The sequence below is a fragment of the Lepisosteus platostomus genome, chromosome 11, assembly GCF_059453375.1.
Source record: "Lepisosteus platostomus isolate fLepPlt1 chromosome 11, fLepPlt1.hap1, whole genome shotgun sequence".
Taxonomy (NCBI): domain Eukaryota; kingdom Metazoa; phylum Chordata; class Actinopteri; order Semionotiformes; family Lepisosteidae; genus Lepisosteus; species Lepisosteus platostomus.
The window spans coordinates 1,961,125-1,986,963 of record NC_142621.1 but is presented as its reverse complement, the minus strand read 5'-3'; the positions used below and the strand labels follow the sequence as shown (position 1 = coordinate 1,986,963).

Sequence of the window (25,839 nt, the reverse complement as noted above, 5' to 3'; positions counted from 1 at the left end):
AGTGGCTCTGAAGAGCTGCTTGTAAACCGAGTGTACACATGCTCTTCAGGGCTGCCTGTCAATAACAACTGAGAATAAAGAATTCAAACACAAGTGCAAAAACAGTGTGCCTCATTCATTACTGAGAACTGTCTTTTTACAGCTCTCTCAATCCTCATCCCCCACAACCAGCTGGGAGAAACGTATCACAGGTGCAAGGCTGGACACTCTTGGACTCTGACAACCTTTATTAACATTCCATTAACAGGAAGAGTTTCTCTAAATAGAACCACATCTCATCTCTATCCGTTTACACAGTTTAGGAAGCATATACAATTTGCATTTTGTTGTTTTATTGCATTGGAATGTAACCTTTTGTACCTGTTATCCATGGGGTTTTTTACTACGAGAACGAGACTCAGACTTTATGAACACCGTTCTGGTGCCTTTTCTCTAGGAGAGACGGAGAGCCCATTCAATGCTGCCCAACACTCCAAGTCCCTCTGCGCCAGTTCCTCTCATTCGACTGCCCTTGCTGGCAGAGTGGGTTATTACTGTAGGTGATAATATAACAACAGACAAGCAGAAGCGACAAACAGTGACCATTCAAGGCAGCACACCATTCACCATTCAACACCAAAAAACAGATGAAAGGGAAATGGCGTCAAGCACACACAGCACCAGACTGGACTGTACTTGTTTCAGACTCGATCTTCCACGCTCTCCAGCTCAGGCTATTAAAATACCTCTACAGAATGAAGCATTAGCGCGCCGAGGAAAAACTCAGGTTTGAAAATCAGTTGTTTTTTTTAAAGATGCACCACGCGGGCCTTTGCTCTAGACTCATCCACACGCTTGTCCCGCCTTCGGGGCGGGACAGCCCTGGAGTCGAAGTCTCCTGAGCAGGCTTGCATCCTGGCGAGGGGGGGCTAGAGAGGCTGGGCGCGGGCGAGGCCGTCCTTCCGGAGAGCAGCTGCAGGGGGCGGCGGCGGCGGCGCAGGGGCATGCCCGCGGCTCTAGGACTGGGGCTTCCCCAGCGAGAAGCTCTTGCGACTCCTCCAGCGCAGCAGCTTGATGAAGTTCAGGCTGGCGTTGAAGACCTTGTCGTGCTCGAACACCATCTTGTAGAAGGTGTCGATGGGCAGGTCGCCACTGGGGTCGGCGTACTTGAGGGTGGTCATGGGCGTGTAGAGGGTGTTGGTCTGGTGGCGGAAGGGTGGGGTCCCTGCGTTGATGATCTTGAGCGTGTGCTGAGGAAGCAGATGTAAAAAGCTGAATCTTTATGAAAATTAAACAGGAAATACTTCAATTTATCATTTTGGTTCAGTTATATAAAATCAGAATAGGCAATAATTCATATTCTGTTCTGTGAAACTCTTTGCTGATGGGCGATATGTTTCATGTCTGAACAATAATGTTACTTTCCGAGAGGCTGTGTGATAGAAGGAAATCAGCAATACGCTGTGTTTACTGCCTGAACTACACATGGAACATCAGCAGCTGTTTGCCTTAAACACAGCTTTGTGGTATCATCCAGGCTACACGATGATCCATTATCATCGACTGCTCCTAGGTTTATATTTTTATTTAAAAAAAGCTTCAAAGTGCCAAATGAATAATTGTATATTTGACCCAGTGACCACAAATTACTGGAGCTGCACATGGCAAACAGAATACTGGAAGTCAGGAGCTTATTGTGCATGTCTCCGATCCCTACCTCTGCTATATCTTCTGGAGACTGGCCCAGGCTCTCGAAGATCTGTTTGTAGTTCTTCATGTAGATGTTGGTGAACATGTCTGCGGTCACTTTGTCCGCTTTGGTGAGGTCTGTCTTTAGGCCTTCCTCGTAAACTTTGCGCTCGAATTCTGTGATCACAGGGCCTGGTTCGATAAGGCTGATGCTGGAATTGAGAAAGTGGAAAGACAAGTGTATTTCTCACACGCTCTCAGGCAGAAAAACACAGGAGCTGGCCAATTACATACTGAAGTAGTTCAAGTAGGGAGCTGTGTCAGGAACAAGTAAAGGTTTATTCCATGCTGAACAGCCAAAGTGGAGTTTTGTCTCCACAGCCAAAACATTGTGTTTCTTTTCTTCTCTTTTCAGCATGGAATAAACCTTTACTTGTTCCAATGACATACTGTCTCATTTTAAAAGAAACGGTCATTGATCAATGCCAGTATGGTAACACGCAAAGGTTTATTCCATTCTGAAAGGTCAAGAAAAGAAACACTGTTTAGGCTTCGGAGCCTTCTTCTTTTCCTTTCCCTTTCCTTCCAGAAGAATGAACCTATTCCTCTACAGCCCAGATATGCTGATGCAGCTCCCTGCTCGGTTTACAGCGTGACCTTGTCCGTGATTGAATTCAGCGCAGCTGTCTCCAGGATTTATTCTGCTTTCCTGTAGAACAGAAGAAATCCCCCCTGCTGTAATCACAGGAAAAATAATGATAAAGATCCGGGCATGGGTGTGTTCCTTGTCAATACTCCTGCTTTTACGTCTCTGTTTGCTGATTCAGTTCTGTTGTTGAAACAGATGGTCAGGACCATTCCAGAATGAGGAGATTTAGACCCCCAGAAGTTCATGTACCACTGGAACAGTTTTCCAACAGGCTGTTTGCCTGGCAACGATGCAATATGTCACAGACCTTTTGGAGTTCTCTGAAATGTGTGCAGTTAAAGACAGAAATAATACAACAGGAAGAAAAGGGGTTAATGATCCAGCAACAAATGGAAAGTATGTTCCGCTGATCACTTACAAGAGGAAGCAAATGATACAGCAAAGAAAATTCTGCAGGAAGTGACTTGTTTTTTTTCCAACTTAACAGCAGAATAGGAAAATTCCAAGAGCAGACAGCATCAAAAACCCGGTGCTTGGTCTGTTTAACAAATCTGATGCAGATTTCGAATACTTCTCTGCATCTTTTCAGTTGTTTATTTTTACTGTGTCTGGATTGCATTAGCTTCCATTCGTTTCGAAAAGGGGGTCTTAGTTGCCTCTAATGTCAGTCCGTCGGAGGAACTTACTTCAGGTTAAACCTCAGGGCCTGAACAGCCAGACTCTCACAGAATCCCTCCACAGCAAATTTGGATGCAGCATAAATGTCGTTGAACAATATGCCTGTGGAAAGAAAATAGAAATAATTGAAGAATTCACATTAGCACTATTAGTACTATTAGTACAATCATGTGTTTCATGGTGTAACTGAGAGCTCAGCTGGAATGAAAACCAGGAGTGCAGGTCCCCAAGACCAGGCCTGGATGTTATAATGTATACGTGAATGGGCCACAAGCATTCTGGCCGTGTCTGCAGCTAGCCTGGATCACTCAGCATGCAGGTCAAAGGTCACCCGCTGCCTGCAGGCCCCCCTACCTTGAATCCCCATCACACTGCTGATCACAACGATGTGGCCGCTCTTTCTCCTCTTCATGTCGGGCAGGATCTCCTGCAGGAGCCGGACCAGGCCAAAAAAGTTTGTGTCCATCACAGCCTTCATCTCCTCCATCGTCTGACACTCGATGGGCCCGATCAGACCCATCCCGGCGTTGCTGACTGCAGGATCACCAGAGAAGAGTGACACAGATGGTCTTCAAACCGCGTCCCGGATACAAGCGCTCTGGCTGGGGTGTACAGGCAAGGTCATCTCAAGGCATCATGGGAAATCGGCTCTTTTGACAAGGGCTCTGATGACATTTTTCAGAGAGAGTCTGCCGAAGGCACATCTGTTCCAGACTGGTTATCTCCAAGATCTATCTCTTTACTGCACGTGTGATCCACAAAGTGGTTACTGTGGAATTACCAAATAGTTTCACACTGTTTTGAGTTAAATAGCCAGGAGATGAACAGCGACTGTAAAATGCCGACCCTTTAAAAGTCACATTCGCTGCCTTCTGACAGTCTGTGCAGTTTAACTGGTAATTTCACACAGCTGGCAACAGAAGGCAGCAGACTCTAAACAGAAGCTGTGATGTAATACAGAGCTCTAGCTGCATAAAAAGATGCATGTACTGTAAAACCCACATTCACACCTAATGGTAAGAAATATCGTAGGTATTATGATTAAGAAGCGTAGGAGTCTAGTCAGAGGCCTGTCAGAGGTGCTGTTCTATATTCAGAAATTCTATTTTATATTCTGAAGGGTCACAAGTTAAGTATTGCATGAAAACATAACCCTTCAGCCTTTTTATTTTTGAATTACTCAATGGAATATTTTTCCTGACTCCTGAGCCTTCGGACTAATGACCGTTGTGTGCAGACACCAGTGATTGATGAGCTCAGTGTTGACCCCCCACCCCTCCCCAGGTCTCCAGTCCCTGTGTCAGGGAGCCGGCGGTCTCTCACCGAGAATGTCAATCCTCCGGTTGGGAATGCTGTCCACACAGGCCTTGATGGACTTCTCGTCACACACGTCCAGCTGCTTGATCTCCAGCGTCCTGCCCAACGTCTTCCCTGCGGCCTCTATCAGGTCGTCGGCTTTCTTGAGGTTCCTCATGGTGGCGTACACTGAGGAGGGGCAGGAGCAGGGTCAGGGTCTGCCTGAGCGTTGGGCTGCTGTTCCTCCCAGCTCCCAGAGCAGCAGAAAGCTTCTTGGTCAGACCTAATGCTCAGATCTCGCTCGTCACAGTTACAGCATTGTGAGGAGACATAGAAAACCCTTTACTGTAACCCTGATTAATTCGGGTTCTGTTCAATAAAAATCCTTTCCTTCCCCCTATTTTGCTGTTTGAAACCCATCTACTTTTCTGAAACATCGCCAAACAAAAAACTTTACTGCCTGAAAGCCTGCTTAATTGGATGAAATGAGGGGATGGCTAAGTCCAGTGCTTCACTTTACACTTAACTTAGCCATCCTTTGAGCTATCTCATTGGCCCCTCTTGACACAATATAAATTACCACATGAATAAAAACTACCATGACAGAGGAAACATTTGGTATGTTGGAATACGACCAAACTCACTGCTCAAACCTCGGCTTTATGACATCATCTTGTGCACAGCTCGTTTTGGCAGAGGATAGACATACTGTAACAGCTGCAGTCCTCAGAGTCCGGAATCCAGCATGATTTCTATGTCTCTTTAAACCATCAACATTGTAACACTGCGGAGGGTTGAGTCAGGGCTCCAGTTACAGCTTCGAGAGTTGTATATGACTTAAGAGGACATACACAACCCTGTACTATAACCCTGCTGCCTAGGGCTGGTTGTGCCCTTTAAAGTGTAGAGTGTCAGACATGTAATCTGTCTTCCATCCAAATTCTGTCTTTGCTCATGAATAAAAAAACTAAGGCAAATTAGAGTTAACACAAAGGAAATAACTACGTGTTGACGGATCCCTGTCGCATCACGTCCTGGTTCTGGAGGTTCGGCGGGTGTCTGAAGGTGTTCAGTCCAGATGTGCTCTTATTGACCTGAGTCAGGGGCTCAACCGGACCTATTTAACGGCCTCCCCCAGACACTGGTGCTTTAAAGAGACCTAGCAAACCTGCAGACACTGCTGGCTCTCCAGGACCAGGGCTGGAGACCGCTGCGATCATGCCTTCTGCGGATGTCGACGGGTCTCCCCTTATTTCTCCACACCCCAGCAACCACCGCCACTTACCCATGAACCTCTTCTTCTCATCCTTGGCAATCCGGACGGCCAGGGCCAGGCCTATCCCTGAGGAGCAGCCCGTGATCAGCACCACTTTCTGCTCCATGTCTGGGCTCGGGCTTCCAGCTTCCAGCTAGACCGTGGGCGAAACAACACAGCCTCCTGCTGTCGCCAGAGCTTTATGTGCAGGAGCGCTGACTCAGCAGCAGCGAAAAACGCACACCTGTGCCCATTGTGGATTATAGGGATTGACTCCAGTCTCTTACACAAGCTCCAGATGGACACAGGGGCTTACAGTAATCATATTAGCAGCATGGACAGCACAGGAAGTGAGGATGTCCAGACAGATGGCTGTGCACCTTGCCTGCCAGTACAATATCATGTGTGCTGACAGTGTTGAGCGACAGACTGGCCTTAAAGCAGGGACAGAGAGGAAAATGCTGAGCTGATTTCCCTGCGAACCCGAGAGAGGGACTGCAGGGCAACAGCTTCACCACTAGAGGGCACAATGCGGCGCCTCAAAACGGGCTCTTGTCTCATTCTGGAATGAAGTCACATGACATAAATAGCTGTATAAAAGAGTAATTGTATGGCATACGGGTGGGTTGTGTGATTTACTTGGTGGGTTTATAGCTTCTCTGTTTGCCAGTAAACCAGTTCGGTAGGTGTTCTGCAGCTCTACTATTATCAGTGTCAATAGCTGGATCAGCAGCCTGTGTTATTATTGGAACCTGAAGTGAAACTGTTCAACTCCTGTGCACCGTTGTCTCCGACGTCACTGGGCTGGAGCTTCAGTGTGAAGATCTGACACACGTTGCCCAGCAGGCTGGAAGCCATGTCTTTGCACAGACGCTGGTACCTCAGGCAGGTGTTTTGTATCATTGTGATCCACACAGGTCTGTTTGTATCTGATGCTTTCTGAAGTGAGCAACGGGCACAGGGAACCCCTGTAAGCAGCGTCTCGCTGCCTTCAGCGCCCGCTGTCCTTGCTGTGGGTGACTGCTCTTGGTTTTGAAATGGCAGAAGGGAAGCCACTCTCATCTGCGGCCTTTCTAATGTTCTTGAAACGAGTATTGCCAGTCTTCACAAACACCTTTAACTCCAGCACACAGCCTGCTTTCATGCCTCATCTAACCACACATCACACGTGTTCTGAGAGATCGCAGTATTCCTTGCTGCACAGCGGGGCACCGAGATCTTCATGAATTCACCGGCACCAAGCAAGTCTGATGTGCAGCAATTATCCATGAACAATCCCTTCGAAATGTGCCTGTCTAAAATTATTCATGATACAACTAGATTGTAGTATTTGAACCTGACAAAAAAAGAACGCAAAACACTTCAAAAAGCCCACTGTTGTTTATTACAAACCAACCATGTTCTGTAGACACCAGAAACAGAATAAAACCAGAATTTTAAAATGTCATGCCAGCGAGTATCACTTAAGCCATCAGCAGCTCAGCTTAAGAGAGGCACCAGTAACACAAGCCTATGGCTTTGTAATCCCTGGAAGAGGAGAACGTTTTTTAGGTAACATCTGAAAACAAATCAATTCCTTCGAAATAAAACAAATAGAAGATGATGGTTTGAATGACTGTCTTGTTTCTGGGAACATGCCTGTGTTCCCCCAGTGCTGCGGGAATGTCTTACTGCCGAGTGTTTCCATATCTCACAACTGGCAAATACAGCTTATAGCTGCCAAGCAACAGCTGCTGTCACGTTTGGCACCTGGCTCTTGAGAATGATAGAAGGCATGAAAGAAGAGGAAGAAGCATGCGCTTAGAAAGGCAGCCCTGGAACTGGCTCTCTCCAGTAAGAGGCCGTTTCCCCGGAAAAAGGACTCCGGTACGGCCCTGCTCAATAATATTTGCGGATGTGAGCAGACACGTCTGGATGTCCACCCCCACACTGAAAAGACGCTGCAGCCCCTGCCCAGGAAGGCGGAATGCGGATAGTGTGACCCAAAGGAGGCCCGCGAGCTTGCGTGCGTGTGTGCGTGTGTGTGAGAGAGCTGACAGGTTTAGAAATGAGCCCTGATTCTGTCCAGGGGGTCTGTGTCCCACATGTTGGAATCCCAGGCCATGAACCAGCCAGTGAAGGTGGGTGGCTCGTGTCCCTGCTTGACGGTGGTAACTGGGATGCCGCGCCGTCCGGAGGGGTCTGAATCCACGTATTCCTTCGCTGTAAAAACAACGGAAAAATCTAATTTCCTGTACGCCCCAGCACATTCCCTTAGCATCCAAACAATTCTGCCCTGCGCACCACGGAGAAGCCAAATACAGTAACAAAACGACGTCTCACGATGCACTTTAACTCAGACAGCGTTAGTGCGCAGGTCACCCCTCTGGAATGGAAGACGAGCCGCGTCCAGCAAAATCCATCCCCAGACGTTTTAAGGCGTATTTGAACATTCTTGCTTTACCTATTTTGGGAGCGCCAGTCTTCTCCACGTCATTGGCTTCGTTCCCGATCCACAGGAAGATCTGAAACGCAGGAATAAAGCCCACTGTCACTCCGCCTCCTAACCCCAGGGCTTCTTGCACCCGATAAGAAAACAGGATCGGAGGCGAGGTTGGGGCGATTCCTGCCTCGGCCTCTGTTGCACTGCAAGGCCCTTGATTATTTAAAAGAGGCGGAAAGGAAGCAGAAGTCGGGGGTCCAGCCATGCGCCCACCTGATCGCCAGTGTCCAGCAGCATGACGTCGTCGGTGGCCAGGTCAGCCTGGGTGAAGTCTCCGGGCACCTCCTCCGCCTGGCAGGAGAGAGACGGAGCGTGTTGAATCACTGACCCCACCGCCGCCGCCTGCCCCCCGCCCCCGCCCCCCCAGCGTCTCTACTCACAACGAGGCGCCCTGTTTTGTTGGAACAGCCGAACAGGCGCGGTGGCGTCACGGCCTTCTGCAGGCTCCTAGAGGTCTGGTACTCCTTCTTGCCGCCCAGAGCCGCCCAGAATCCAGCTGTGCGAGGGAAACAGCTGGAATCAGAGGGTCGGTACACACAGACGAGGCAGCACCTGCCACTGACTGAACAGGCAGGGAAGGAGTGGGGTTTAAACAGCTAACCAACCTGCACACAAAGATGGGAGGAGTCTGTCTGACAGGTGAGAGGAGATATTAAACCACAAATCAGCCAAACACTCTTATCCTCTCTAGGTTTATAACCTAGCTTTGATCTCAGTACAGCAAAAACTTTGTGTCTATTTTTCTACTGGATGTAATCCTAATATCTTAATGTCCTAAATGCGGTGTTTTCTGGTAGATGTTCATTTTCACTACAGAATTTCCAAATAAATTTTGAAGCAGAGCAGAAGAAAGATTTACGGATCCCTTGATTTCCGAATGTAATTTGTTCCTTGACAACTTTTTCCCAGGTGAAAATTGTGAAATGGAAAAGGGAATTCCCCTTACATGTAAAACCCTGAGGTTCAATAAACCCAAGTCTGGAGAACAGACAATGTAAAAATGTTAAGCACTGTGCTGTGGGAGGTGCTTTTACGGGCCGTGTGAAAATACACATTTTGTTACGGCAAAACTTCATGAACCGGGGCGATCGCAGATCGAGGGGTGGATGTCCACGAAAATGTCTTACAGACTTCCTTCCTTCCAAATCTGTACTGCAGGAATTAAGGAGGCAGACGAGCGTCTCTTTCTACACCGTCGCAGAGTGACGGGAGCCGAGCGAGGCTGAAGGCCTGGCGCCCTCCTGAGACCCCCCTCCACGCCCGCGCCACACCCACCAGGCTCCTTGCCCTCCGACACCTCGCTGGCGCTGCCCTTCAGCATGGCCACCACATGCTTGGCGGCGGCCACTTCCTCCTCGGTGGCGCCAACCCCTCTCCACACGTAGGTGGCGTCGGGGGCCTTCAGCACGAACACGTCGTTGGTGTTGAGGGAGGAGGCGCAGGCTTTGACCTGTGGGGAGAACGGAGGTTGGGGTTCAGCCCCCCGAGACTCTCCCTGTGGACCCCTGGGATAAAGAGGCTCCCTAAAAAGTGCCTGTAAGGGTACCCCCGTTTTCAAATACATTAAAAGAGAGAGAGAGCGGCACGGCAGCACAGTGGTGAACATTCTGGGGGCCCTGGGTGCAGTTCTGGATCTGGGGTGCTCTCTGCATGGGGTTTGAATGATCTCCCCAGTCTCCTCCCACAGGCCAAAGGCAGGCTGGTGGGTTACCGGCTGCTGGTGAGAGTGTGTGTGTCTGTGTGTCCACACCAGGGTGTTCCCTGCCCTGCTGGTGAGAGTGTGTGTGTCTGTGTGTCCACACCAGGGTGTTCCCTGCCCTGCTGGTGAGAGTGTGTGTGTCTGTGTGCCCACACCAGGGTGTTCCCTGCCCTGCTGGTGAGAGTGTGTGTGTCTGTGTGTCCACACCAGGGTGTTCCCTGCCCTGCTGGTGAGAGTGTGTGTGTCTGTGTGCCCACACCAGGGTGTTCCCTGCCCTGCTGGTGAGAGTGTGTGTGTCTGTGTGTCCACACCAGGGTGTTCCCTGCCCTGCTGGTGAGAGTGTGTGTGTCTGTGTGTCCACACCAGGGTGTTCCCTGCCTTGCGCCCGCTGCTTGCTGGGATAGGCTCCAGCTCCCCCCGTGACCCTTAATTGGAAGAAGCTCTCAAAAGATGGCTGTGTTGGTTAAGACAGAGAATACATTATTTTCCACCTCACTGCATTTCTATTTCCAGACCACGGGGGCCGAGTGTTTCTCCACGGTTACCGGGAGCAGCGCGGGGGGCCCGAGAAGACCCCTTCACCGCAGGGCGTCTGCACCGGTTACCCCAGCAGCCGGTTTCCTTAAAAAACTGCTCCACCGGCCCAGATGTGATCCGCACACCCGCCCTGCTTTGCCGCACCCGGGGGTGAAGGCACTTACTTCCACGGCGCGGGTGGCCTTGGTGGAGCTCTGCCTGATGTGGAAGAGGCGCTTGCCCGGGGCCGCGGTCTGCCCGCCCTTCCTGGAGGTGCCCCCGCTGTGGATGATGAGGGGCTTGCCCTTGAAGAGGCTCAGGAGGTGGGCCGGCTCTTGGCCCTGCGTCACGCGCACCTGCGGGGGGGCGAGAGGCACCGTCAGACGTGGCGATTCCCGTCTTAGGGGCAGCCAATCTGGTTCTTATCACCGCAGAGCTCCGCATCACATCGCAGGCCTGCACGCAAACGGAGCAGGCTTGTCTAGCTCTCTCCACGCCGCATGCAAAGCCGCCTGCGGCCCTCTGCGTCTGCCCGGTCCACTCTCTGCAAGAGGGGCACAGGAGAACAAGCGGGTAGCCAGCTGGGTCACCTTTAAAGTGACACCGAATGGCATGAAAGGGTGCTTGTGCAGATCAGTTTCATGGCCTTGAGGTTATTTACTGTACTAAGGCTAAGACATAGAGGGTTATGATTTTGCTATAGTTTAGCATGAAAATCTTTGGAGGTTTTTTCCTGGTAGCAAACTGCACACTCCTATGCACAGCTGAGAAATCCATCCTTAATTCTTTCCCCCAGGGAAGATCAGGACCTTTTTACTATCTGCTAGCACACAGGACAAGAGTTCAATCCACTGTTACCGAAATATCTGTTTCACAATTTTTTTTTACTGTCAATCCATAGACGTCTCTCACAAAAGCAGGTTGCCCCCTACTGGAAGACTAATTCAAGATGTTCCAAGAATACACTGTAATGTTTCTCTCTATTTTGGGACTTCAGAATCCAACCGGAGAAATAAAGCAAAGCCTCTGGAACATCAGGCAGAGGTCATCAGATAACGTCCGCACTAGCGAGCTGAACAGGGAAAGAGAGACCCATGCTAGCCAGGAGACCCGGCTGGGAATTCGAAGGGATTATTCCAAGACTCTGCCTCTGCCTGAGAAAAAGCAAAAAGGGAACCCCGCAGGGATCTGAAGTCTCGCTGGGCCATACAGATAATTAACGCCGATGAGAGGCACCTGCACTGGTGATCCTCCCATGGAGTCATCAAGTTTCACTGTCAGGAAAGCAGACGCAGCCAGCTCATCCTGGGTGCTCTTCTGCCCCTGCCTGCGACAACACAACAAGAACAAAAAAACACCCGAATTAGTCTAGTCAACAATTGCTGCGTTATCGGCCTTTACATTAAACAGGCGCGTCAGCCAGCACTCGGTGATGTGTCTCGCGGGGACAGCAGATGGCCGCCGGACTCGGCAGACCCACCAGGTGTAGATGATGTGCTGCTCCCTGCTGCCGGCCCTGTAGCTGTACAGGATGAGGTAACAGTCTCCCCCAAAGAACTGTCCGTAAGTGGAAGGGTCCACAGCAACCTTGTCACCGCCCTCAACGCGCCAGATCTGAAAAAACAAAACATCTAAATCCCAGAGGTGTGCACAGAGCGCACAGGTGAACAGAACACGCTCTGCTAGGAATTTACACTGTTTGGTTACACTGTTATGTTATTACGCTGTTATTGTTGTTGTGTTACTGTCTATTGTCTTATCTTCTGTTCTATTAATATACTGCACCCGAGTGACTCATGAGCAACACTGCTCACTGTACTCTGCACCTGTGTACGTATAATGACAAATAAAGTTGAGTGGAATTTAATCAAAGGTGCCTGTCCAGGCAGCTCAGGGGAGGTTTGAATTGAGTTTGAGTTGGTGATGAAAAAGGCCATTTCCAGAGAACGAATGTGAACTCAGTCATTTACGAGCAGCTTTTATACTTTAGACCATCTTCATCAGTAACCATAAGTGTCAGTATTAGAGAAGCGTATGTTTTAGCACCAGTATATATTTAGGATTAACCTTTAGATTCTACAGATTACCACAGTACAAACGGTATTTCTGACAAAGCTCATCTTCGCCTTCCAGTTCTAAAATACTCTCTCTATAAACATTTCACACAACCTGTGTCTATATCTTTTGCTCAGCTTGTACAGAGTTGACCAAATTTAGACTGAAACCTTTCAAACTCACAGATCACAGCAGCAACATCTTTTTTTATAGCAAGGTGACCAAAATTCAAGACAAACATTCATGCCTTGATTTAATTCCACGCTTTTAACTACACATGCTAACATTTTGTCAACCTTTCCAACTGTCCATAAGATGCAAATGATGTGTCATCATAGTCTTTTTCATCCATAGACTCTTCCTCCTCAGTGTTTCCCATTCTGTACATGAATCTGATGATTTGACCACCTGCATGCAACACCCTGTTCTTGTGTACACTAAACATCAACTGCCAGGTGTCTGCCCAGTCTTGAATTTCACTTGCTGCTTCTATAGTACTTGCCAATTGTCCTCATTTGATATCTCCTGCAAACCTGACTACTGTACTAACCTTAACAGAATCAAGATGATTGATGTTAATTAAGAAGAGCACTGGTCCAAGTACAAATCCCGTTCATCACAGCACCTCAAGACTGCAACCAGACAGGAAAGGTCTCCCTGATCTGGAACCCTACCACTGCTCTACCAATGGGCTGGGTCTACCAGCTCGGTGTGGTTCTTCAGATTCTGGTGTAGCCAGGCTCTCAGTCTCACCTGGACCTCTTTACCAGTGGGGCGCCTGCAGAGCCCGGTGTGGGTCTACAGATTCTGGTGCAGCCCGGCTCTCAGTCTCACCTGGACCTTGCCCGAGCCGTCGTCCACCATGCCGTGCTGGGCTGCCATGGCCTTGTTGGAGTGCAGTGTGGAAGCGTCGAAGGGGATCTGCTCCACCTTGGCGATCCGGCCAATTGTGTAGGCCTTGGACGGGCCCGTCGTCTCGTCCTTGTCCCTCCAGTCGGAGAAGAACTGCTTGAAGAGAGCGGTTTCGGCCCCCGACGGGATGACCTGGATCTGCAGGTGGCACACAGGAAGAGAGAGAGGGAACCTAGTCGCTCCAGTGCCAAGCAACACGCACACCGCATGCCTGTGCTCTCACAGCGGCGCGTGCTCAGACAAGCTGCAGACACTGTCTGAGCGGTCTCTGGCACGCCGGGAAATAAACGAAACTGATGATTGCTTGAAATGTCTTACTAACGTGATGCTGCATCACTTCATCCCTTGACAGCATTCCTGATTTTAGGCAGAAAGGGGACAATTTGAAAGACACTACAGTAATTGACATAGACAGTGTATCTCTAGACTGTGGGAGGAATCCCAAATGTATGAGAGGAGTATATGCAAGAAAGAAAATAACCTATGCAAAGGATTGTGGGAGCCTGGAACAAGGTACACAGCCGTGCTTTAAGGCCAAAACCCAGACTTTGTTCTAGAAAGAGCTGGATGTGATCCTAAGACCGGCAAGTTAACACAAGCAGAACTCTTCCTGTCTGTACATTTCTTATGTTTTTCTCTTATACAGTAACTTCTAGCAGAAAAACCATTCCACAGAAAAAACATTAAATAAACTGGCTTGGTGTTTAGTAAACCATGCTGATGAAAGTGTGAATCAAAATAAAATTAAAAGCAACTGCTATGAAAGTAGCTTTTCTGTTGTTTTTTAAAACTCTTTGAGCCTGCATGTGAAAGGTTTGAAGTTCTTCTCAGTCTCATTATCGCTGTACCTGTGTTTTGGAGGAATAATTTTTGTCCTTGATGAACTGCTCGGCTGTCTTCATTGCTGCTTTGCGTTCACCAGTGTTGGCATTCGATCCTGAAATATTTGAGACAGAAAAAAAATAATGATTAGCTTAGGAATTATAATTAAATTCCACCCATAACCACAGTGAGTTTAGTTTACACCTAAAACAAGTTTAACAGCAAGAAATATGCAGCTGCAGAAATCTGTAGTATGTTTAGCAGGTCACATCACTTTACTGATCTAATGTTTCAAAAAAGTGAGAACTACTACACCTTTCCACAAGAAGAGTTTGTTGTCCACTCCATTGTCCAGGATGTAGCACTCATCAGGGGACAGCATGGCCTGCTTGAAGGGACTAGATTGAGCCACAAGGGATGTCTTCATTGACCCAGTAGCATCTGAGACCTGTCCCGGCAGAAGAAAAGAGCTCACATGCACAGAAACACACAGGGGGGGTTTCAACACGCTTCACACTGTGTTTATGTCCTGAGCGCCCCAATAACAGGGAACAGTTCTCATTCTGCACATTTAATAGGGAACTCACTTTGAAATTAAAAGTTTTAATTTCATAGTTTCTCCTGTGCAAATGGAACAGACGTCTGACCGCTTTCTTCAGCTTCAAGTCACGGTTCACCCCAGAGCTGGAGTAAATATTGCTTCCATTTTCCACCTGAATATTGCTGTGTATGGCCATTTTGGCATGTCTGCCAGGGATACATTTTCTACGAAACTCCAAAGCGTGGAATGACTTTTGTTCAGTTTTATAGAAGGTTTAACAACGTCTTGGTGCAAAACATTCAAAAGCATCTTTTTCAATTACTCTCCCAATCATCTCACAGGCTTCTGTTGGCGAAATGTACTGTATCTCATGCTTCTTACAAGCTCGGGCAGTTACTGGATATCTTAACGAATTGACTGGGCTGGTCACCATGTAAAGACTGCCTTTTTTCTTGTTGGCAGTCTCCACAGCCTCGTCATCAGGGCCTCCCGGTGGGATCGCAGGCTTCGCACCCAGAATCTGGGAAATGAAACAAACAAACAAACAAACATGTGTCACAGGACTGCAGCTCCACCACTCTGTACCCTGATCCCGTCAGATCTCAGAACCTAGGCTGGACACGATCAGTACTAGGACAGGAGACACCTTGGGAGAACCAGCCTGCTGTAAGTGGTGCTGGTGGACCAGAAAGGGGGACACTCTTTCCTTTCAACCAGTATTTCCAAATCGGTGCCTCGGTACAGATGACTGCAAGCACCACGCAGCAGAAAGTGCCATTCTTGAGATAAGATCTTAAGCTGAGCTCCAAGCTATCTGGCTACGTTGCACAAGCAGGGCTGTTAACCCCCAGTTCACTGACTAAATCTCACGCTGGGTTGGCTTCATCTGGCCTGCCTACCTAAAGTTCCCCATAATTCATCTGGTGAAATAAATTCTCACTTCCGAGCCTAACACGCTGTGCAGCGGAGCTGCTGGTGCAGAATAGCTGCTGCCGGTCACCCAGGTGGGGCTGTATTCAATAGCGGTAGATGAGTGGGTCCCCTCCTGTAAGATATTTGCAGAAGGAAAGTATTCTGCAAATACCGACAGCATGGAGAACGGGGAGCAGGGGTTCCCTAATTGTGAGCGAGCACTGGCCTAAAGAGAAGAACGGAGGAGCAGGCAGTGGGGTCAGACTGAGTCCTAATGAGCACCGCGGTCGCGCAGTGATGAAGTGGGGTGCATCTCCAGGCCGCGCCGCGAAAGCACAGCGCTCCCACTCACGGCGATAATCTCCTGGGGCTCGGCGTCTTCCTCGACCATGGTGATCTTGGCGCGGCCGTTCCTCTCGTTGTTGCGGATGTCGATCGCCACCTGGGAGGCCTTCAGCCGCTCGAAGCGGTTGCACTCGCTGCCGCACCACTGGTAGATGTCCTGCAGGGGGGCGAGACGCCGGCGGTCAGGGAGGCGTCTGCAGCGGCAGCTGTGGGGCCGCCGGTGACCCCGCCGCACATCTGGCCCTACTTGAATTGGTACCGTTAAGCCAAAGCCCGTCCGTAGGGCTGGGGAGTCATGGGTCATCTCCACCCAGACGGACCAGCTGCAGCAGCAGGAGGAGCCACACACGCCGTTTACTGAAAGCTCTGCAGAGTTTCAGCTCAGAAAACAACAGCCTCAAGTTGTCAACAGCCAGGATACAGAACATAACAGAGGCCCAGCTGTAGGTCAACACATGTAGAGCACTGGGGAAAAAAATCTCCCTGTTCTACTCGTGCAATCAAACACTTCAGCTGAGCCGACCTGCGTCAGGAGGAAAGCAGGGACAGGGCTGCCCGCGGAGCTCACCTTGCCCAGGTCGATGATGAAGCAGTCTCCCTTGTTGAAGCTGCCCCAGGACAAGTCCACCTCGGTGGCCCTGATGATCCGGCGCCCCTTGATGTGCAGCAGCCTCTTCACGTTGGCGTCGTTGGTCACCACGTGCTTGAACCCCGAGGCCACGCCACCAATCTGGAACCAGGCAGAGGGGGGTCAAAGGTCTTTCCACCACATGAGCTTGGGGCAGGAGCTGAACCAGAACAACACGCTGCAGTGCCTACAGTGGGTCTGATTCACACCCCTACTGTTCATGAAAAACCTTTAAACCCTTAAATCCTGCTGATTACTAAGCACTGCATTTTTTATGGGAGCTCATAGCTATCCTCTATGCTGTACTACATTATATGTACTCTATATAATAATTAATAATAATTGCTTACACTTATATAGCGCTTTTCTGGACACTCCACTCAAAGCGCTTTACAGGTAATGGGGACTCCCCTCCACCACCACCAATGTGCAATATCATATAGAGTATGATATATTCTATATGATATTCATCACCCTACAGTGCCATTAGTCTCGTTTGGAGCTATCATGTTAATTTTGGAATAAGCAAAATCCTGACTTTTGAAATGTGTTGGTCCTTTTCTTTGAGACAGATTACAAAGTCTCCACAAAGGGCACCTGGTTTCTCGCGAAACGACTCTCTCGCCACAAAAGACGCTCAGCACAAGTCCGATAAGAGAAAAACAGGATCCAGATCAAACACTCCGTTTGAATTGAGCAAAAACACCGATCAGTGCAAATGACAGTCTTTCAGTTTTTTCCCTCCTGACTAATGAGGAACAGTGGATGTCAAGAAACCAGTCCAGCATATGAAACAGTCCTGTAACATATTCCAATGGCAGTCACAAGTATGCTTTCCAATTGCTTTTGTGTTTCTGAAACTAGACAGCTTCTCTTGTGCCCCTGTAGTGACACACAGTACATAGTTAAACGACGGAGAATTTCGGGCTCTAATTCAGTCATTTTAAGTCCAAGTTCAGGAACAGCATGTTGTCTGATTATTGAATGTGTCTAAAGTTTTTTTCAGCGTTAAATCCTTTTATCTATTTTATTCCTTATTCTAAAAGGACGTTTCAATACCCTTTTTTGAAAAGGTTAAAATAACAAAGTGGAACAAGAATAATAAAGGGGTCTGTGATTCACAAGTGGCATAAGGATATGAAAGCAGAACAAACAGAAGGGAAATGTAGTTCACTATGATGAAAATCTAAAGTCCTTCTTAGAAATACTTTAATACTCCGATCTCCCAGTGACTGCTCCGATTGAAAGTGACCCTTATCCCTCATTCCCAGAATGCCAGAGCTGTTCCTGCAGGGGTCGGGGGGAGTGGGGGGGGCTGCCTGCGCTCACCTTGTACTTGATCCCCGATTTGAAGTAGCCCAGGAAGGTGAGCGACTCGTTGCCCTGGACCTCGCGGAACTGCACGGGGCCGCCGCCCAGGTGGTCGTCCAGCTGGGTGGCGAAGATGGCCGCAGCACCGCTCTCGTCCTGGGAGCACTCGTTTCCTGCGGGGACACGAACGAATCAGACCCTGGACGAGGCCCGTCAATTAAAAGCCACACCCCGATTCTGCTCCTGCTGGGTTCAAAAAGCACAGGGGTTATGCTGATCACATGGAACAAAGCTACCTTTGTTGGTGAAGTATGCACTTCTCTGACATGTGCGCTCGTATCAACTGCCTTCACTGAGGTTAAATAGCTCTTAGCCTCCCTCCCGACACTCCTGAGGAGAGAGGACCTGCCCCCTGTCTGCTCAGGAAACAGCACTCCACTCCCGAAGATACTATCTCTTTAAGCCTTCTAAAACACTACTGCACGCGAAAAGCTTAAAACATCTGCTTTCAATATGTCTGTGGTTGCCGCCCAGCTTCTTTTTTTGGCCGTTTTGGAGAAAGGTTTTGATCTAGATCCAGCAGCTGAAGAGCGTCTTTTTTAATGGCAAAGTAATATGGAAGGGAAGTGTAACATTTAGAATGCAAAGCTGTTCTTTTAGTTCTTCTACAGACTCCCCAGAAGAGTCTCAGCTCTCTCTTTTTGTGCATTTGTGACAGATATCCTAACAAACATTCTAATAGTGCTGGAAACCTTCTGTCAAATGGGAAAAGATTGAGAGTCGCAGTTCACTAGAGGAACGGAACTTTCTTCAGCTGTTGTGCCCCAAACACATGCTCTCTAGAGTTCATGTTGTGGGCCAGTAGGAGGCACTCTAACGAGTACAATCTCAATGTCAAAGTCATGAAAGATTTCTACCAAATTAATGCTGGGAAGTAAGAACAAGCCCCCCAGCTCCCAAATCAAAATGCTTGACCTTCCAAGCATGAAAAAGAGGATTTAATGAATTGGGACCCTGGTGTCTCTTGTTCTAAGGAGCACTTATATAAAAAAAAAACTTACTCATAAGCCATTTCGATTGACCTTGCAGGGGTTTTCACTTGCCAAGACTGTTCTACTTTCTTCTCTTTTTTTTGCACCCTCACAAAAATAAACCACGGTCAGAAGCAAACCACTTCCCTTGTGCAGGAGACAGGAAACAAACGTAATCTCCGAGTCTGCGCGTGCGAGGACAGAGCCGACGCCCACTCACCCAGCCACATGTGGATGTTGTAGGAGGGGGCGGCCGTGGTTTGCAGGACGATGTAGGAGTCGCCTGTGAAGAAGCTGCCGTGGAGAGGCTTGGGGACAGGCTTCAGGTCCATGTTCTCAATCCTCCAGATCTGCAGGCCGGGCTGCTTCCCAGCAATCTCGAACTCTTTGTGGGACACCATGGTCTGGAAGGACAGGACAAGCGGCGTTATCCCAAACCAGACACCCAGACACCCTGTCCCGGGAGGCTCGGTCTGAAAGACTGCTTAGAGCACGTCTAGGGCTTCATTGAGTGAAGAAAAAAACGAATAGTAACTAGAACAGTAACTGGCCTGAAGCCGGACGACAGACTAAAGGAAGAGCCCTTTTAAAAGCCGGAGGGTGAGTAAAGGGAGGAATCTGGTTCTGCAGATTCTCCTGCAAACTCCCCGCAGGTCAGTCTGCGAGTTCCCTTGACCGAGGCCCGGGGTACGTCGCCGACACCCATGCCAGGAAACACAGGAGTGACTCGCGGTTCCCCCAGAGCCTCACTTTGCGTCTGAAGCGGCTCCTCTCCCTTCGGCACAGAAGAATACTACTCACGGGGCAGGACAGACAGCGCAGTGTCCTCCTCCACGCCCTCCCACCTGTACAGCCCCCCCCACTGAAGAGCACGTAAACCACAGAGACACGTGTTGACATTTTCATCCTCCACATGCTGGGAATGCACCCTGCCATCAAAATACTTGGGTTTGTCCTGGCAAGGAAACGGCCTCAATTTATTACACAGGCAGGAAGCCAGGCAGGAGATCTGGAGAGCTTCCTAAGAGAAGCAGAACACATAGAAAACATACGTTACTGTAGCGACGCGACCGTGAGCGTCTCTGGGTAAGATAAACCAAAAGGACACTTCTCCTGAATGCGTCTTCCTATAAAAATACTCCCATTCTACTGCACTGGAGTCACCACTGGCAGCAGTTAGGATTAGGAGCTGCAGAAGGTCTTCGGAAATCATAACGTTGCAGCTGTTGTGCCTTTGGGCAGCACAGTGGTGCAGTGGTTAACACTGCCCTGGGCTCAGCACCTGGGCTCCTATCCACATGGAGCTTGCATGCTCCGTGTTCGTGTGGGTTTCCTCACACAGCTCAAAGACATACTGGGAGGTTAACTGGCTTTTGGTCAAACTGGCCCTGGTGTGAGTGTGTTTACCTGTGTGTGTCCTGCCCTGCCCTGCACCTGTTGCTTGCCTGCTACACTTCTCACACCTAAAGAAGGCTCTACAACCTAATGATAAATTTATTTTCTATTTCTTCCTACCTTTAAGTGTTAGAATTAAATCCTACTTGCTCCTCTGCATCATCGCACACTGACACAACTCACCCCTCAGACCACCTCCTTAATTATTAACATGAAACGCACTAATGGAGTTCTAATATAGTGACATAAAATAGCCTCTAATCGGTTAATTGTCAACAATATAAAGGCAATGCAGATATTTGATTTAATGTTCATATCTTGTTCTGTATTTATAGAGTATCATATCCAAACTTAAAGAGTTAATGCTTTTAATACCATAAAACACAATTCTGTGTAATTACTATAATACGTAATCATTATCGAACAGAGGGGAACACAAACACATTTGTGGTTTTATCAGCTAAGAGGGCCATCCTTCATCGTGGTTGTTATATGGCTGTAAGAAACTGAATTTCTGTATTTGGGTCAGCAGAACCTGACAATGCATGTCGCCACACTGAGTGAACAGACAAGTGCACACTGATCAAGTCATTATCAACGACCCTTCCTCCTGGCTGGAGAATAACTGAGCCACATTCTTACAGCAGTGGGACAGGCCTGAGCACAACTGTGCAGAACTCTGTGATATTGGCAGCTTTCCTATGTCTGTTCTTGGACAAAATCACTGGCCTATTTAAAACATACAAACATAAGTTCAGCTCACTTGAGTTTTCCCGCTTTACAATGACTGTTGTATTTTTAAAATCAAGATACATTTGGTCCAACAGAAGAAAACGAAATGTTCATTTCTATATCTGGCAGGGACAGGAAATGTATTTGAGATGGCACTGACGGTGGCGTGTTTCTTATCCTGCTTCATTCTTTTCATATCAACATGAAAAAAAACATCAGACAAAGTCTTGATAAGATACAGAGCAGTCAGAGGTGCGGTAGTTCTTTCTGAGCAAAGCTGTTTGGAGCCACAGCGCCCCATTTTCTAAAACCAAAACAGGTACGTGTGATACAGATACACTTGAGCTGTGGCCAAGGGGAAAAAAAAGATTTTACTTCATTTGACAAAACCATTATAGCGACATGACGTATTTGCTTCTATGCAAATGTACTATTCTAAGCACAGAAGGAAGAAAAACATTGAATTCCTCCCCCACACAAGGTCTGTGCTGTGTTTTATTGCTTTACAGCTACAGAGAGCAGGCAAGCAAGCACTCTGATTTGTGGAGCACTTGTAGCTCTAAACACTTACTGGAACAAGTTCAGAGAATTCCCACTCTGTAATTAATTGACAGCCTTTGTACACTCCCTGCACTCAAGAAGGCTGTTAAGTCTGCGACCAGCATTTATCATGTTTTTGTTCAATCGAAACAACAGAAACACTAGTGTTTAAACCACAGCCCAGTGTTGTTTCAGCAATTTTCTTGAGCAACAGGAGTTGGAGTAACAACCATGATGTCACACCTGCTGTTTTTATTGTCCAACAGACAACAGCAGCTGAAGTAACACGTCTTGGTTACAGCTCAGGTTGGGCAACCGTGACTTTACAGTGATAAGCAGCCAGGAACCTAAACCTTAACAGAACACTGCTGACCTACATTAAAACTGCAATCTCACCACGTGTTTGGAACACTACAGTGTCAGACCTTCCAAATGTAATTCCGCTATCGCCTCCGTCATGCCAAATGTCACTAACTTGGGAACAAACTCATAACCCGATCAGCAAAGACATCGTTTTGGCTTAATTTCTATTTGAAGCCGAGTGAAAGGGGGGTGTGAGGAACCCCAGGTCTGCGCGGTTCTGGCAGTTGGCGCCTGGGCGGACTGGCGCTTGGGGCACACCCTCTCCTGCCGCTGACGAGCACGAAACCCGCTGTGCGAGACCGATGCTTCCTTCCCGCCGCCTGAACACCCCGGGAGTGCTGGGGGTGACACGGCCCGGTTTCACACCCTGAGACGGGCTTCCGCTGCCCTGGAAGGGGCCGCAAGGGCTTGTGGGAGCACAAAAAACAGCCGGACGAGACCAGTCCGCTCCAAGCAACCAAACGAGCTGGATGTCTGTAACTGCTCTGCTGTTCTGGTAAGACTGCAGATCGGGGACTAATCTGTAGAACAATATGTCCACACGTTCACGTCACAAAGCTGTGCACTGCAGATCTCTACTGGCTGTGGGTGAGCTGCTCTCTAATTTGGACTCTTCTGTCGTAACTGCAGGCTGTGCTCTGGGTGCCCCTTGCCCTTTCGTGGGGGCTGGTTTCCCAGGCTGCCTCTCTGATGTGTACCTTATTTTAGCACAGATTATGGGTTCCCAGGCTTCTTCATTGATTATCACGAAGCTCCTTTAATCCACCCTGCTCCGAAGAAAACCACATGCTTGGGGTTGTCAGACAAGGGAACCTGATCAGCCCAGCCTCTTCTACAGGGGAGGGGGGAAAGAGAGATGAAGAGGAGAACTTGGCGCACATTATCTGTATCCCATATCCTGACCGGAGAAGGCGTCATGCAGAATTTTGCCGGGATTACCTTACCTGCCACGAACCTTCATTCACCTGCCCTCAGGAGTTAGATCATTGCTCAAGGCAGAACAAATATATCTTTCATGGCGTATCTTAAAATTAAGTCACCCGTCAGGCTTAAACAGGGCAAACGGCCTGCTGCTCATATATTTTCGTAAAAGAAAATGACGAGAATCTTAGAAACGCAGGACTTGGCCACCAGTGCAGCTGTAACTGAGCGCTGCAGCGCGGGGAACAGGAGATCTGCACTGAGCACAGAGGGCGTTTCACGGATGTGTAAAAAGGATTTCAAGTGACCACATTCCTGTAGGTGCTCCCACTCTTACAACATGCACAGAAATCCAGAATCCATGTGTTCCCTGTAATTACAGCAGCCCTCTTGCTTGAAGAACACAACCGTCTGCAAACACAGCTAATTATCGTCTCTCTAGCTTCTCCCTGTGGTCTCCTCTCATCTGCCACCCCCTGGGCCTGTTAAAACACGCTGCGGCCTCCGAGTTTCACAAAATAATATCTAGGGAGTTGCTCGCTGTAAAACACACCTGGCAGCTGCCTTTTACCTCCGAGCTGTACCTCAGCTGTACCTGCCTTTGGCACCTCCTCAGGGTGTCAAACCAGTGCAGGAAGACCGGGTCGATTCCGTCTGGCCACACCCTTGATAAAGACCCACAAACTGGGAGGTTTCCAACGCAGCGAATGAGTACCGAGCTCACAGAACGATGAGGAGCACCCAGGTTCGTCAGGTGATCTAAGAGACACCTCTGCTACGAAGAAACGATTCCACTCTAAAGCTCATAAAAGCAAAGGGTTTCACATTCCCATCTGCTTGACAGTTTTCTAGACTCTTCCAGGTCTTTTTGTTTTCAGAGAACTATATCCACCTGAGGACCTGTCAGATGTTGGTCACCATGTGAAAGCCATTCCACGTAATACAGACATTACATTTCGACATCCCCAGTGCACTTTCGCTGAACCACTGCAACAGTCCAGTTCTCCCACCAGTACTAACGCCCAGCTGCGACTCCACTTCCACTTGCAGGGCCAGTATTTACGCTTCTCCTGTTGCAATGCTGAAGCTGAACAGAAAGGGGAGGAGTCTTTAACGTTCGGATTTCCAAATTGCTCACTGAGAGCAAGTTTTATTGAAACAACATGCGAAGTCAGGAAATGCCGCCGAGTCACTAAATGGTTTTCACTATTGTGTCGAGTTTAGTTAAAAAACAACACCATGACTGCGAGCCACAGAGAAAACAAAACTGCACGGAATTGGCCAAGCAGCAAGACAGCCGACAGGAGTCCCAGAGCCTGCGCGTCTGCACAGGCTTGGGCACCGCAGCTCCGAGGGGCGAACCAGCTCTCGGCCTCTGCCAACAAAAACCGCTTTTGTATAGAAATGGGGAAACCCGTCCCGAAGCACTTAAGCTCTCTCTGATATGATACAACACTTGAAAAAAGCAAAATTATAACCTAAAAAGGTGGTTATTCCGTTCATACGGAATAAAATCACCCCTAGCTCGCATCTTCAGGCGGATTAAATATGCCGTAAACTCATAGAAACAGAGAAACCTCAAAGGCAAGAGTTTGTTTTTTAATTCGGACACACTCTACAATTCTTTCAATTCACTTCCAATGCTAAATCCGCGAACCACTCCCGTTACGTTTACAGTGCTTTACAAAGCATTTGACATGTTCTTGGTTATTTGTTTGCCCCACTTTTAACTTGGACACTTGTAAATCTCAGCGTCCGACTCAGAAACCCCGTGCAGCGCTGCTCCAGCTACGAGAGTCTCGAAGTCGGGAGGGGTCTTCTGCCGCGCCCGGCTGATGGGATTCCCGGATCACATCCCAGACACCGAGAAGTCAAGAGGCGACGAAGTAATATTTCAATGCTGCTGGTTTAAATATTAAACAACTTTGGTATTAAATGGGGGGGGGGGTATTCTGTAGTTTCACCACTGATGCAGAAATAAGAAGATGGAATATTTGCAAAAATATTTCACAGTGCTGTCCTCGTTTACACTTTTTTAACCTTTATCGCATCGTTAAGTGCCGAGGATACAGGCAATGTAGCTAAAAGTTACTATAAAAAATGCACGCAAATTTTGCAAAAGGTTTAACTTGCTTCAGGCCATGAAATCTTCAAAACGTTGGTCACTAGGGCAATACTCACTGCTGACCAGTACACGAGATCGAGATGTGTTTTTTTTTTGTTACAAAATATGGAAATGTACGCGGTCTGCATAGCCACCAGGTCTTCTAAATCTTGTCCCCCAAAAAACCCAAGATCCTGCAGTAGCTGCAGACGGTGAACTCACAGCGGAGATCTCGGTCAACACCTTAGAAATGAGACGGGGCTGGAGAAACCGGGACTGCACAGTGTCTCCGCGTCCACCACCCCCCCGGAGCAGGAGAGCAGAAGAGCAGAAAACAACTCCCTCACATCTGGATGTGACAGCGGAGCTGGAATCTTGCTGCGCACACGAACCATGTCAAAGTTTTTGAACTTTTAAGTCTTCGTGAACGCAGCTGTTAAGCGCTACTGCGTGCAATTTTAACAGCCCCGAAATGATCTGCTTGGACAATTCATATTATTTCTCCGTTGTGCGTGTCTTGGAAACAACCCGCAGGGGGCTGGGGTTACATCACAGATTAACGAAAACAAAAAGCAACAAAGAACAAACAACCATCTCACTGATTAAATTATTTCTTATTTCCACCTTTGCAACCACCGGTACTTACAGGACTTCTGTTGATGGGACTGCTTTGCGAGGCGGGTGCTGTGACTGAGGCGAAGTCAGACTGCGCTGATTAGTCACTGAGTCGAGGTTTATACTGTAGCTGTGCTTCAACACCACTGCCCTATGATTGGTCCAGGATCAGGAAACAAGGAAGGTTTTCTTAAACAGATTCGCTTTGCTTCAGGATCCACTAACGTCTACGAGGCTGTTTCCTGGGGATTTAATGCTGGTATAAACTGTGCAATTCTAGATGTTGCTACAAAATTGCTACAGTTTGCTCGTGCACTGTATTGCAACACGGCACCTCGTTTTCATTTATAAACATCCCAAAAGAATTTG

At 48.4% G+C, this 25,839-nt stretch overlaps 2 protein-coding genes across 2 annotated transcripts; both read right to left on the bottom strand.

Annotated features, from left to right (window-relative positions):
- Nucleotides 1-209: 209 nt before the first annotated feature.
- Nucleotides 210-5,746, bottom strand: LOC148651740 (retinol dehydrogenase 8). The gene is made up of 6 exons (XM_088597765.1): nucleotides 5,577-5,746; nucleotides 4,319-4,480; nucleotides 3,350-3,529; nucleotides 3,004-3,097; nucleotides 1,697-1,880; nucleotides 210-1,229 (listed from the first exon to the last, which is right to left on the bottom strand). The coding sequence occupies exons 1-6, from the start codon at nucleotides 5,671-5,673 to the stop codon at nucleotides 996-998; spliced, it is 951 nt and encodes a 316-aa protein (XP_088453891.1). The 5' UTR covers nucleotides 5,674-5,746; the 3' UTR covers nucleotides 210-995.
- Nucleotides 5,747-6,907: 1,161 nt separating this feature from the next.
- Nucleotides 6,908-25,679, bottom strand: LOC148651739 (gelsolin-like). Its single transcript, XM_088597762.1, has 17 exons — nucleotides 25,502-25,679; nucleotides 19,021-19,204; nucleotides 17,788-17,942; nucleotides 16,399-16,560; nucleotides 15,838-15,987; nucleotides 15,004-15,093; nucleotides 14,348-14,480; nucleotides 14,059-14,147; nucleotides 13,133-13,348; nucleotides 11,724-11,857; nucleotides 11,480-11,570; nucleotides 10,429-10,599; nucleotides 9,304-9,478; nucleotides 8,409-8,524; nucleotides 8,242-8,319; nucleotides 7,990-8,050; nucleotides 6,908-7,748 (listed from the first exon to the last, which is right to left on the bottom strand). Exons 2-17 carry the CDS (start codon nucleotides 19,199-19,201, stop codon nucleotides 7,588-7,590), a joined length of 2,163 nt encoding a protein of 720 aa, XP_088453888.1. The 5' UTR covers nucleotides 19,202-19,204; nucleotides 25,502-25,679; the 3' UTR covers nucleotides 6,908-7,587.
- Nucleotides 25,680-25,839: the final 160 nt, after the last annotated feature.